The sequence below is a fragment of the Notamacropus eugenii genome, chromosome 1, assembly GCF_028372415.1.
Source record: "Notamacropus eugenii isolate mMacEug1 chromosome 1, mMacEug1.pri_v2, whole genome shotgun sequence".
In the NCBI taxonomy this organism is placed as follows: domain Eukaryota; kingdom Metazoa; phylum Chordata; class Mammalia; order Diprotodontia; family Macropodidae; genus Notamacropus; species Notamacropus eugenii.
In genome coordinates, this window is record NC_092872.1 from 483,117,104 (window position 1) to 483,131,944 (window position 14,841).

The 14,841-nt window shown below is 43.0% G+C and overlaps 1 protein-coding gene across 1 annotated transcript in view; it reads left to right on the top strand.

Moving 5' to 3' along the window:
• Positions 1-7,437: 7,437 nt before the first annotated feature.
• Positions 7,438-14,841, top strand: part of PLPP7 (phospholipid phosphatase 7 (inactive)) — a 38,814-nt gene continuing 31,410 nt past the window's right edge. Inside the window, exon 1 of the mRNA XM_072632753.1 lies at positions 7,438-8,123. Coding sequence (XP_072488854.1) covers positions 7,673-8,123 — 451 coding nt within the window. The 5' untranslated portion in view covers positions 7,438-7,672. The remainder of the gene's footprint in view (positions 8,124-14,841) is intronic.

A 14,841-nucleotide genomic window follows, 5' to 3' on the forward strand; every position in this document is an offset into this window, starting at 1 on the left:
AAGTATTTAAGCTTCAACTTAAATATTATATATTATTATATATAATAATGTATTATATTACATATAATATATGAATATCATAATAATAATAGCTAACATTATATAGTGCTTATTTTGTGCCAGGAACTATGCTAAGCACTTCACAATTATTATCTCATTTGATCTTCACAACAACCCTGGGAGGAGGTAGGTGCCATTATTATCCCCATTTTACAGGTGGGGAAACTGAGACAAATAGAGGTTAAGTGACTTGCCCAGGGTCACACAGCCAGTAAGTGTCTGAGATCAGATATAAATTCAGATCTTCCTAACTTCAGGTGCGGTATCTATCTACTGAGCCAACTAGTTGCCCTATAACTTGAACAATCACTAAGGTGGGCAATGAGCTGGGCCCAGAATTGAAAAGCAGAAAGATAATGAGTTGGATCAGATTTGAGAAACTATGTGATGATTCCAGCAACCCCAAGCTTTTTATTGTGGTGAAAAGTTGTCTTCTGAACCCCAGGAATCTCTCAGTGATGCTAGAAGACTGCATATCATGGAACACCATGATCTCAGAAGAATCACAATTGCTGGTGACTCAAAGAGCAGGTGAATGGCAAGTGCAAGAATCCTGCTACATACTAACAAGTTACATGCACACAGGAGTCTTCATGAAAGACCCCCAAAGGAAGGACCAGGAAGGAGGTGGCTCCTTCACATAACAAGAGTAAGAGACAATGACAGAGAAGCATGGGAAGTCTTCCACCAACTGATGTGAAGTAAAGTAAGCAGAAACAGGAAAGCAGTCTACATAATGACTATGATAATGTAAGAAGAAAGAAACAAATAAACCAAAGTTACGTAATTATAATGTTCGAGCTTGGCTCCCAGGAAGGGAGGAGAAAATACACCTTTCTCCTTTGTTTGCAAGGGTGAAGAACTATAGGTGTGGAACACTGACTATGCTGTCAGACTTGGTTGATGTCCTGATTAACTTTGCCTAACCATTTATTTTTCTCCATTTAATTCTTTGTTACAATGAGTAACTGTGAAGGAGAGGCAAAGATATATCTATATCTGAAAATAAAGGCAAATTAAAAGCAAAAGATAACAATACACATCTTTTTATTTTAAGAGTAAGGATAACAAGATGGATAGTTCAAGTGTCACACTAGGATCCCTTAAATGTTAAAAGAACCAAAGCTCTTCAGTTCATCAGATGGATCTTCTATGAGGATTGATGAAAAGATGTGAGTAAAAGTCCCACAAGAGAGCTGAGGTATATATGTGAAGGTCTCTTTTTCTGTTCTTTGTAAAGGGAAACATTTATGTTTGTTTATACTTTTCAAGTACATAATTTAAAGAAAAGGAATTTTATTTTTCAACACCATGCTGGGTGAGGAAATATAAGGATAGCTTGTGATTTAACGAGCAGAAGTGGCAAGGGTACCTATTCTGATGAAATAAATCCTTTGGAGTAATGAGGTACTTTCCCTCCCCAAAGCTCTGGTCTCTCCAAAGCCTTTTGAGATACCTGGTGAAAGGTCCCAGAAAAATCTTTCTTAGGCATATGGAATGAGGCTTTAGGGCTAGAATAGCCATTGAGACTTTTTGGTTTCATAAAATTACTTCCAGGTATCTGAGGAGATTGCTTCAACTTATGCTAAATAATCTCACTTAGCAACCTGGAGTGAAGCCTTAGTTCTAGATAGAGGAATAGGCAGGAACATCTGCTATGACCCACTAAGTCTTTCCCCAAAGAGAGAATGCCCATTTCAGCAGACAGGTTATTATGAGCCATGATTTTTTTTGTTAAAGGACAGAAAAATGGAGGCAATTACTTTTTTTCCAGAGTGAAAAGTTAAAAGCTGAAATGCTGTTGCCCTAGGAGACAGAGTTCTGTTTATACCCTGTTCCTTTCCCCAGTTACTGACCAGAAGGGAAGCCAATAGAAAATTATAGACTGTCCTTGCATCTCTGGACAATGGGGGAGTTGTAGTCCAGGATGGGGAGGAAAGGGTTGGCTTCACAGTAGGATCCTGAGTACGGTGAGGAGGGACAGAGAGAGGGGGGAGGGGGGAAGAGTTGAGGGTGGTAGTGTAAATGTGATTCACTTGTGTGGGACTGTCTCTGAATACTTATCATACTTTACCTCTACCAGAAGGAGGGAGAAAGAGAGGAGGAGGGAAGAGGAAAGGAAAGAGAGAGAGAAAGAGAGAGAGATTGAGGAGAGAGGGAGGAAGAGAAACAGAAACACAGAGACAGACACAGATATAAGGGGAGTGGAGGAGGGAGGCAGAGAAATAGAGAAAGAGGCAGGAGAGAGGGAGGGAGGGCAGGGGGAGAGGCAGAGATGGAGTGTGAGAAATAGAAGGGAAGGGAGAGAGAGAGACAGAGACAGAGAGAGAGAGAGAGAGAGAGAGAGAGAGAGAGAGAGAGAGAGAGAGGAGAGAGAGAGGAGAGAGAGAGAGAGAGAGGAGAGAGAGAAATAGCATGGCACAGAGGATAGAAGAATTAACCTCAAAGTCAGAAAGACCTGAATTCAGGTCCTGCTTCTAACACATCCTGACTGTGTGATCCTAGGCAAGTCACTTAATTTCTCAATGCATCAGGCATCTCTCTAAGACTAGAAATTGTAGAGAAGGTGCCAACCTGCATTAATAGAATTTCTTTACTGAGCTATCCCTACACTAATGAAAACACAAGTTCAATCTCTATTCCTGTTTGTGAGCACAGGATGGAGTATATGTGGAAAGCTCAGGGTTGTTCTTACTGAAAGTAGCCAGTGCCATTCTTTCCCTCAATTTCATAAGAGGAGAGGGGAGAAAGAAATAAGCATTTTTATAGTCCCTACTATGTGTCAGGCACTATGCCAAGCATAGTATTACGAGTATTTCCACATTTGATCCTCGCAACAACCCTGTGGGATAGGTGCTGTTATTATCTCCATTTTACGGTTGAGGAAACTGAGGCAAACAGAGGATTAAGCAACTTGTCCAGGTTACACAGCTAGTAAATGGCTGAAGCCAGATTTCAGTTTAGGGCTTCTTAATCCAGGTTCAACACTCTGTCTGCTGCTCCATCAGTCACCTCTGAGGTCATAGATATAGAGCTAGAAGGAATTTAAAAGTCACCTAATCCAATCCCCTCATTTTACCGAAAAGGAAACTGAGGCTTTACATCACAATAATGTCTTATATTACCAAGAATCCTATACTTTTATAAAGTAATTTTCACATACACAATCTCTTTTGAGTTACATAACAGCCTCGTGAGGTTGTTAGAATAGATAGTTTTGTACTCATTTTATACATAGGGAAACTGAGGCACAAATACACAAGGTCAATGCAGCAAGACAGAGGTGGAACAATCTCTTGACTTTGCTTTCTGGGCTCTTGCCATTGTAGGGTGATAATTCATGTACCCTCACCACCCCCCACCCTCTATATACCTTCTTCCTCATCTCAAATTCAAATCAGCAGCAGGAAACAGCTATCTCCACAATGAAAAGAGGGTTGGATGCAAGTGTCTTGCTGCTTCCTGGACGTCCTACTGATGGCTGTGCAGTGATCTTGGTGCAGGCAAGAAGGAGGAAGGCTGTTGGTGTTTCCAGAGTTTTTTGGAGCTGTGCCAAGGGACAGACAGGTTCTGCAGTCTTGGTATCACTCTGCTAAGAATCATGATCTCCCTCCCCACCCACATCAGGAAAAGGAAATGGAAGGAAGCTAGCCATCCCTTATGGGGGTGGAGGGGAGAGAGAATTGAAAGAGAGGAGAGAGACAGGGGAGGGGGTAGTTGAGAGACACACACACAGAGAATTGAGAGAGACAGAGACACACACAGAGAGAGAATCCAGAGAAACACACACACCCAGAGAATTCAGAGAGAAAGATACATGAGAAGAGAGAGAGAAAGAGAGAGAGGAGAGAATTGAGAGACAGAGACACACACGGAGAGAGAATTGAGAGAGACACAGAGAGACATACACACAGAACGGAGAGAGAGAATTGAGCGAGGGAGAGACAGAGACAGAGAGACAGAGAATTGAGAGAGACAGAGACACATACACACAGAATTCAGAAAGAGAAAGACAGAGACAGAGAATTGAGACAGAGACACACAGAGAGAGAATTGACAGAGAGAGACAGAGAGAGAGAGGGAGAGAGAGAGAGAGAGAAAATTGAGAGAAAGGGAAGGCCTGCCCAGATCCTGAGGTCCGTGACAGCACTGGGAGTTCTCCAAGGTGCTAAAATAAACCTAGGGAAGGATCAGATTTCTCGACTGAAATAACCCAATAGCAGCAACCTTAGCAATCTGAACTGAGAAAACAACACCCGGATGGGAAGGGACTGGGATAAGAGAAGATGGTTATTAATAATACTTTAATATAGATTCCTTTTCATTTTTGTTTATTTGCTGCACAGTTGTATGGCTTCCACCCTGGATTGAAAGCAAACTCCGTCTCTCCTCTTTCCCATCCTTTTCCCACAAACTACTTTTGCCTCTCTATGGTTTATTTCCAGTTCAGGCTAAGAACCACAATTGAATGAAACTTGAATTCCCCTGCCTTCTCCCCTCCCTACCTCTTCTTTTATTTTTGTGGTACCCATTACCAGAGTCTAACCAGTTCCTTTCCATCTGTAACATTCTATGATTCTATTGGGTGTTGCTGGTGGTGGGTTGTATTTTCTACCTCATTGGATTTTTGTGAAGAAACTACTTAAACTACTAGTAAATGTGAGTTGTTGTGGTGATTGATTTATTTATATGGATACAAAAGAACAATTTTTGTTTATAGATGTAGAACTCATCTAGTCTGGCACTTCATTTTGCAGATGAGGGAAAACTAAGTAAGTCCCAAAGAGGTTGAGTAACTTGTCCAAATCACTTGAGTAAGTGGTAAGATTGGGATTCAGGCCTATTTCCTCTGCCCTATCCAAAGTTTTTTTTTACTGTACTCTTACACCCCAGTGTACCCCACTGTACCCTTCTGTCTCTGATAAGTTGATCCTACTTAGCACTAATGATCTATGCCACACTGTGCAGCATTTATTTAAACAAACTTGTATCATTTATTATTTTTGTCTCACATGCTTGAGTTTTGTCTTTATGTTCCTGGAAACTGGGACCATATCTCAAACTCATTCTTTCTCCCTCACAGTGCCTAGCATCTAGTGGGCACTCAATAAAGAACTGTCAATTGTTTGATTGATTGATTGATTGAGAGAGAGAGAGAGTCCATGCAATCAACCCAGCAAGAAGTAGCTTAAGATTAGCATTTCCATTTTTCAGCAGCACACAGAGTAGCCCATTTCTTGAGGTCAGCCACCTTCTGAGTCCATGGCAAAGCTGGCTCTCTGTACCCCAGCTGTTCATCTCCCCAAGGTCCAAGACAACTGTTGTCCCCACACCCTGTCTAGAGCAACATCCAGTCATCCCTGAGATGCTGACACATGCTGTCAGGATATTAATAGCAACAGCCCAAAAGGGCTAGGTTTCTCAGTCTTCTTTTGAGGCCCAGCAGAGTCATGTGGTCCTTGGTGGCTATGATTACATGTGGGTGACTAGGGAGGACAGAGTGAGGTGCCACCCCATGGAAAACCAGGGCTTTGCAGCCAGTCCTGAGGAGAGGCTGTCCAGGGACATCTCTGGCACTTGAGAAAGTCTGATAAGTACACATTATCCATTGTTATCCACTGGAAAGGGTGGGGAAATTGCTAGATAAGAATCCATACTTGTATCACCAGGAAGCCCATTTCTCACATAGTTTGAAGTATATTTGAAACTCCAGTGTCCAACAAGGGGAAGAAGAAAGGTATCTACGGGCCTGGCTCTCTTCATCAGGCCTGGCAGGTGACTAAAGACTTGTTCTCAGCTCCAGACATGTCAGGGCTGGAATGATCAAAGGCTGGAGGGACTCTTTTCCTTTCTACTCTTTGAATGGGGTGATCAGGGATAGAAGCAATTTACTTCAAAGCCACAAAGAATATCAGAGACAAAGATGGCCATAGGCCACCTCTCCACTCCCTTAATCACCACATGATGCTTCCTTCTTCCCAATGATAGTGGATGGTATTCCTAGGAGGCCACAGGCAACATTCAGGAGCAGCTGATAGGTAAGAGATTTCCTCAACCTGTTCAGCTATCAAAGCAGTTTATTGTGTTTGTCCTTCATTCTCGAAGAGGACCATGACATCAGGGAGATGATGACATGACTTGCAGTTGACTTTGATTTGAGTGAGGGAGGGCTGTGCAAGGTCACCAACCTCACTTTCTCCTCCAGATCAATCTGGGTCCAGAGGCCAGATATTCATCAGGACAATTGAAGATAGCTCAGGATACAATGGGAGACCCTGGACCTTTTAGACTAAGGTCTTTTCAAGTTCTCACTTTAAAAAAAAAAAATCAAAGGGGCCATTCTTTTATTCACCTCCCAAAGAGACCCATTCACTGAATGGGTGTTAACTCCTGTCAAAACAGCTATCTCCCTGACAAATGAAGAGCCAGGTTCCTGGATCCTGAGCCAGGAGGCTCAAATAATCTTTGCCACTCATTTCACTCATTCCAAACAAGCCAACTTTCATTTTTCATTCACCCCTAAAATGGGACCAAAAGCCACAATGTTGTGAAAGAATAAAATACTTTAGGTTCCTCTGACTTAATGACTGGGAGGGGAGAGGGAAGAATGGATCTGCGTTGGACCCTCCTCCAGAAGCAGATTCAGGATCCCCAGATGACTGTTACTGAGCTGGTGGCCAGGCTCTTGCACTTTTGCAAAGTTCTGAGGCTTTTGCAGGAATCTCTTGAGAGTAGATCCATTACCCAGACCATTTTATCACACCTCTCTCTAATGGAAATCAAATCCTACAAATTTCAATTAGATTGGGCTGTGTTGTACAGATGCCAAATCTAGTACCAGGGGGAAAAATTGACTGCCAGTCTAATGAAATGCTGTCAGAGTGGGTGTGGCAGGATTGACATAGGCCAGGGCTGAGGGCCAGGAAGACCTGAATGGTAATTCTTTCTCTCCCATTAACTCCATCTAGTGCCAGGCATGAGGCTCTTAGCCTCAGCTCCACTGTCTGTTACATGGGGCTGTGGACAGCCCCCTCAGAACAAACGAGGAGGCTGGGCTAGTTTATTGAATGTCTGCTGAGCAAATCATGAATAACTTGGGTTATCTGTAATTCTCAATTCTCAAAGAAAATGCTGATTTACAGCACCATCAGGACTGAACTGCAAAAAAAAGACCTCAAATAGCATGAGAAACAACAACAAAAATTCAAAAACAAAAACTACATTTCCCAGAGTTCTTTAAAAGATTGGAAGCAATTGGAAGATTTAAATAGCCCAGGCCCAAAGCTGTCAGACCTCAGCTGAGAGAATCACCCTCCTCTTCTCCAAATCCATTGGACATAATCCCTGCTCTTCAGGGCTGGATTGGCTGCCGAAGCTGGCATTAATTCTTCTTTCAAGCTTGGTAGAAGCAATGAAGTAAACAGCCATGTGCATTCCTCTACTCTATATTTAACTACAGCGGTTTGTGCAAGAGAAGTCTGCAAGAGGAGGGAATTGTGGTTCTTTATAGAATCTCCTGGCTTGGGGGAGAGAGAACAGCTATCTGAGTGGGGTGTCCCTGGCTCATCTTGGGCAGAGGGCCTTTTTCTTTGTGAGCCAATCCAAGGCTGTCATGCCAGCCTCTCAAAGCAGGTCCCGGGCACGGGACCGAAATAATGTTCTAAACAGGGCTGAATTCCTGTCACTGAACCAGCCTTTAAAGGGGGCTCAGGAGAACAGGAGCTCAAGCAGGAAGACAGCAGGCCCATCTGTGCAGGCCCCGCCACCGAATGAGGGGTCCAAGGAGCGGAGGCAGTCCCAGCAGCTGCCCGAAGAGGACTGCATGCAGCTAAACCCATCCTTCAAGGGAATTGCGTTCAACTCCTTGCTGGCTATTGATATCTGTATGTCCAAGAGGCTGGGGGTCTGTGCCAACCGAGCTGCCTCCTGGGGCAGTGCCCGCTCTATGGTCAAACTCATTGGGATCACAGGGCATGGAATCCCTTGGATTGGGGGCACCATTATCTGCCTGGTGAAAAGCAGCACTCTTGCAGGGCAGGAGGTCCTCATGAATCTGCTTCTGGGTAAGTAAGACCCTCTCCTTACAGTCCTACCAGAGAGAAATCCATTTGTTTCCTCTTCGGTCCCCACCCCCAACCCTGGAACCTTACGCCCTGGGTTTCCATCCAGGGAAACAAGATAGAAGGATTTAATGAGGTTAATCAAGAAAGCATTTTTGTACCAGAGCCAGAGATGCCCTAGAAATGGGAAAGTATCTAGATACATGAAAGAGGGACTTAAATAAGGACCCTTGCAAAGATAAAATGGAAAGTGCTGTCAGAGGTGAGGCTAAAAGTTTAAGGGAAAAACCCTGCAACAAAGCATTAGCCTTTCTTTCTAGGGCCTCAGAGCAAAATGAGACTTAGAGAAAACTATTTGAAATTTTAATATGCTCAAATGTTCCCTAAAATACTTCTTTGGAGAGAGAACTGGAGAGTCTGATGGTAACTTACTACAGACTAATTGGTGGAAGAACATTAGCTCTTCTGTTGGAAGGCTCAAACTCCTTTCATGTGGGTCAGACTTTGCTGACTTTGGACTAATTCCTTGTCAACATAAAACTTTGCTCAGTAGTTCCATGCCACTACAAGGAGCTCAGTGATGCCCCTGGTCTCCATCCTCTCCTCTAGAGAGCATCATCTTCGACTCCGTTTGAATCTGTCCCTTATTTTGCTCCTGAAACTAGACCCTCCTCTCCTCATACTGATACCATTTTTGTGTAGAGGGAGGATATATACTGTGCTTAGGGCTTTATTCCAGAGGGATCAGAATGTGTCAGGTCTGAGGATCCTACCCGTAATTTTTGCCAGGACTAATGTCCTCATCTGCCCCTTTTGCAGGGAAGGATACTAGAAAAGAGGGCCCTTCTGTCTAGTTGACTTGTTTTTCCAGAGCCTCAGCCATCAGTGAATATCCATTTAGGGCTCACCCTGTGCCAAACAAGGGGCAGAAAGCATACAGAAGTCCCTCCCTCTGGAACTGTGACTCTCAGACCTGGCTCCCTGCCACCCTAGAGTGTCAAGGGGTGAGCTGTGAACTTCTGCCTCCATTCCCAAAATAAAAGTAATTTCAATCCACTCTGATGTGGAAATTAATGTATGTGTGCCATTCAAGAGGTGAATAATAAAATGTCAAAGAACAAAACAGAGAAGTCCATAAGCAGGTAGGTGATGGGATGGATAGAGTCTGAAGTCAGGAGGACCCAAGTGCAAATCTAGCATTAGATACTTAACTAGCTGTGTGAACCCAGGCAAGTCATTCAGTCTCTGTCTCAGTTTCCTCAGCTACAAAACGGGGATAATAAAAGCACCTACCTTACAGGATTATCGTAAGGATCAAATAAAATAATATTTGTAAAAAAAAAACCAAAACCTTAGCCACAGTGCCTGGCACATAGTAGGTGTTAAATGAATCCTTATTCCCTTCCCTTCTGACAACTCTAGAAAAGTTAGGGATCATAACTCTTAGGGCAAGGATTCTCAAGGTGGAAATGTGGGTAACTGTCCTTTCTTTCAATATCTTACTTGCCTCTCTCTTCCTTTTAACCTTATCCTTCAAGGAACTCAAAGGTCTCAGGCTGTTTGGAGGTGGTTTGTTTGTTTGGTTGGTGGGGTACAAAGTAGGAGCAACTGATTCATGTACTCCTTTATTTAGAGAAGGTTTCCTAGAGAGAGTTAAGTTATAGAGAACAGCCTTGGGAGGGAGAGAGAGAAGCTATCTGAATAAAGAACAGGAAGTTGTTCTCAGGATCTTGGAGTTAATGAGTGGGAAAACCAGATGTAGGTGAACATCAGAAGCTTGGAACAAAAGATGACCCAGCTACTCCTTCTTAGCCCAGTGTTCCCTAGAAAGAGGGACCAGATTAGCTTACTTCTCTGACCCATAGAACATAAAGTGTTGTTAAAACCAGAAGATGTCTTAGGCAATGCGGTACAGTGGAGAGAGCAATGGCTCTTGGGAGATAGAAGACTCCTAGTTCTGCTCCTTGTCATTTGTGAGTTTGAACCCTGGGCTGTAGTATTTACTAGCTACAAATAATCAAAAAGCACTTATTAAGTGCTTCCTGTGTACAAGATGCAAAGGGGATATGAAAACAAAGCAAAAAACATTCCCTGCCCTCAAGGAGCCGGCGTTCTACTGGGAGAGACAACATATAAATCAATAAGTGTATACAAAATACATGCACAATGGATGGAAGATAACCTTAGAGGAGATAGTATACTAGTAGCTGGGGGGACAGAAAAAGATCTGCTGTAGAAGGTGGAATTTGAGCTAAGTCTGTTTGGAGACTGGGTCTTCCAATCTTGCAGAGGTGAGAAGCTCAGCAGTCACTCGTTGGCCAGATTCCACCACTGATGATCACAGAAGCTTTCACTTGTTTCACTACCAACTTGAATTGGCCTGTTCTTCCTGAGACAAGCTGGTGTCCCTACCTCCCCAGTTCCCTTCCCGCAAGGGACTCACTACACTAATACTGGACTTAGTGTAGACACCTGATCGTCTTTAGACCTGCCACAGCTCAAAACTCCTGAGCAGAAAAGATCCACCAGTCTCCCTGGTCTCGGCCTCTCTGGTAGCTGAGATTATAGATTTGTACTACCATGCCAGGTTTGAGCTAAATCTTGAAGGAGACTTGGGATCCTAGGAGATGGAGATGGAGAGGGAGAACCTTCCAGATATGGAGGACACCATTGCAAAGGCCCTCACTGGACCTGGTCCCTTTTCTGTAGAGTAAAGGGGTTGGACTAAATAATCTCTAAGGTCTTTTCCAGCTCTATGAATATGATTGACTGTATATTTGTGTCATCTTTGGGATTCTTTTGTGTATTTGATCAAATTGACAAGCACCTACTATGTGCTGGGCTAAGTGCTAGAAGTGAAGAGAGTAAAAAACAGTCCCTGCTCTCAAGAAGCTCACAATCTAAAGAGAGAGACAGAGTACATACAAACACTTACAAGCGAGATGTAAACAGAATAAACTGGAGATGATCTCAGAAGGAGTGCATTAATGTTAAGAAGGACCAGAAGTATGTTCTTTCTTATGAACTTCTGTATGAACTTCAAAAAAACTGGTTTTCTTTATAGTCTCATGTATTTTATGTTATACATTTAAACACATTATTCTCAGAGGTACCCATAAGCATTACCATGACACAAAACTGGTTAAGCACTCCTGCCCCATAGGATACCACTTATTCCATTTTGTGGAATATTAAATCCCATCATGTGGGATTAGCTGGATCTCTTTTTCTTATCTGAAATGATTTGAGCTCTAGCAAACAGATAGCCATACAGAATACTAACTTGAACATCCACATGGAAATTAACCAACGTGTGGACAGAGAGTAATATGTATAATCCCATTCTGATTTCCTCTGCCCCAGCAAGCCTCTGGGGACTCCTTTTTTGCCCATTCAGGTAAGCAAACTTGTTTTAATATTAGCCTGAACTAGGTATCATTAAGAAAGAAAATTGTACTATTTTTTAAAACATGTGCATTATGGAGCTAAATGAAAATTGTTTTTGCATTATCTACTTTATGGATTTATCCACATGGTAGCAACCTTTTCCTGTAACCGGTCAGTCAACCAGTGTTTATTACATAACTATTATATGCCAATTACTGTGCTAAATGCTGGGAACTTGAAGAAAGGTAACGCAGTCCTTACTCTTGAGGAGCTCACAGTCTGGTGGTTGAGACAACATGCAGACAATTATGTACATGCAAGATAAGATAAATTGGAAATACTCAACAGAAGGCAGAAATAAGCATTGAGGGGAATATTGAAAGCCAAAGAAAACAAGCAGAGTTGATGGTGTGTGTGTGAGAGAGAGATAGACAGATAGAGAGAAAGAGGGAGGGAGAGCGGGAGAGAGAGAGAGAGAGAGAGAGAGAGGGAGAGAGAGAGAGAGAGAGAGAGAGAGAGAGAGAGAGAGAGAGAGAGAGAGAGGAGAGAGAGAGAGAGAGAGAGAGAGAGAGAGAGACTGGTCAGGTTTGCACTTTTTGAAGATCAGTTTTGAAGGCTGAATGGAGGATGGACTGGAGTGGGGAGAGACTTGTGGCAGGGAGACCATCTAGAGGGCTATTGTTATAATCTGAGAGTGAGGTAGTGAGGGTCTGGACCAGGGTGGTATAGTATGAGAGGGCATAAAAGGGCATATATAAGGGATGTTTGTGAAGGTAAAAATGATAGTACTTTGCAGCTGATTGGATATGGAGCTGAGAGAGTAAGGAGTCAAGGATGATGCCTCCATCTGAGCCCAAGTGACTAGAACATAGGAAGTACCCTCTTGTTGTTGCTGTTTTTGTCCTTCATTCTCCAAGAGGCCCATGATATCAAGATGATGACATGACTTGCAGTTGACTTTGATTTGAGTGAGGAAGGGCTGTGCAAGGTCACCAGCCTCATTTTCTTCTCCTGAGCCATCTGGGTCCAGTGGCCTGGCATTCATCAGGATGACTGGAGATGGCTCAGGATGCAATGGGAGACCCTGGCCTTTCAGGCTAAGGTCTTATAGCATTCTCACTTTGAGTGAGATACACCCATTCAATGAATAGGCTTCTTTAAGTTACTCAAGGGATGGCCCCTTTAATAAAAAAAATCAAACTGGAAGGGGAAGACCCTCAGGGTTCCTGGGTAAAAGAGAAACAATTACTCTACAGTAACAGGGAAGCTAGGAAGAGGATAGGGTTTAAGCGGCGGGGGGGGGTGGGGGGGGGGGTGGGGAAGGAGAGAGAATAATGAATTCAGTTTGGGACTGAATGTCTGGGATGTCTATAAGACATCCAGTTCAAAACATCCAATAGGCAGTTGGAAATCTGAGACTGGTGGTCTGCAGACAGGTTAGAGCTGGACAGATGTAAGCATCCAGAATAGGAATGGGTCTTCCCATCCTGGGATTGGCCGGTTGGGGTTCACACTTAAATGAAATAAGGGAATGAACTCTGTCTCCAGCAGTACTCACTTTTTGTTTGCCATCAAAAGAAAGTCTTTCAGATAGACTCTCATCTTTATAGATGCTGACAGTACATTGTAAGATATTTTCACTTCTCAGTCCCACCTTTAATTAAGATTCAATAGCAGTGGGTATGAGACCCTTGAATCAATTCATCAACATACTTTTATTAAGCATCCACTTTCATCCAGGCACTACTGGGTACTGGGGATACAAAGATAAAAATTAAGCAGTCACTGTCTTCAAGGAACTTATATTCTACCAGAAAAAGTATGTATACTTTAAAGAACATGCAAAAGATACACAAAGCTAATATCAAGTAATTTGGGACAACAAAGGTGCATTAGTGCCAGGAGAAGGGGTAAGGGGGAATCAGACTGGCTCTGAAATAGGGGATCACGCTTTAGCTGAACTTTGAAGGAGGTTAGAGTTCTGGAAATGAGGACAGAGGGTATTATAAGCATTAGGTACAAGTGCAAAGGCACAGGCGAGATACGGACAACAAATAGTCCAGCCTGAGTGGACTGAAGAATGTGTGAAGGAAAGTAATGGGTAATTAAAAATGTAGGCAGAGGCCAGATTATGAAGGACGGAATGCCAAAACAAAGAAGTTTGCATTTGATCCTAGAGTCACAAGAGGGTTTTGAATAAGCACGTAACATGATCAGAGCTATTTTTTTGGGTTTTTTGGAATCTCACTTTAGTAGCTGTGTAGAGTATAGATAGGGGAGGGGAGACAATGGAGGAAGAGAGACCAAAAGGGAGGTTATTGTAATAGAATGGGCAAGAGGTGATAAGGGCAATCACTAGCGTGATGGCCCAGTGAAGACAGAGAAAGAGACATATTCAGGATGTATCATGGAGGCAAGGCAAATTAACAAGCATTTATTAAGCACCGACATTTATCAAGGACAATGCCAGGCATTGTGGAAAGCACTGGGGATACCAAAAAAAAAAAAAAGACAAAACACATTCCCTGCCTTGAGGAGATCACAATCTAGTGGGGGAGTCAACAAACCAACAAAAATGTACAAATAAGCTAAACACAGGATAAATACCCAATAATTAACCTAGAGGGAAGGCACAAAGGTTAAGTAGGGCTGGGAAAGGCAGGGTTTGACAACTGATCAGATACCTGGGGAAAGTAAAAGAATCAAGTATGATTCTGAGGTCGTGAACTTGGGTGACGAAGTACCATGGTACCTTCGACTGAAATAGGGAAGTTCAGAAAAAGGGTGAATTAGGAGGAAAGATAATGAGTTCCACTTGGGCTATGCCAACTTTGAGGTTCCTACAGGACATCCAGGGTGATGGGTAATGGATTAGACTTGTTCTACTTGACCACAGAGGGTAGAAATAGGATCAGTGGGTGATTTTTGTTGGGGAGACAAACTTCAGCCAAACAGAAAAAACTTCCTAACAATTAAGGTTTAGGAAAAAAGCATAAGGGGAAGCCTGGGAAAATGGTATGCTTCCTACCTCTGAAGGTCTTTAAACAGGAGCCTCCTTGCTGGGAACATTGTAGAGGAGGGTTCTTGTTTAAATATGAATTGATCTAAAAGTCCCTTCCAATTCTGAAATATGATTCAATGAATGGATCCTGACTTTAAAGGAAGGGATATTTGTAACAAAAGTCCTTCATGCTTCCTTTTAACAACTTCCCTTGCCCAAGGCCCACCACCACTCTTGATCATCCAATTTGTATCAAGCAGAGTTTCTCTTTCAGGCCTTTGAGCAGGACACCAAGTCATCCATCCTCCAGAGCACCCCTAACATTGACATGTT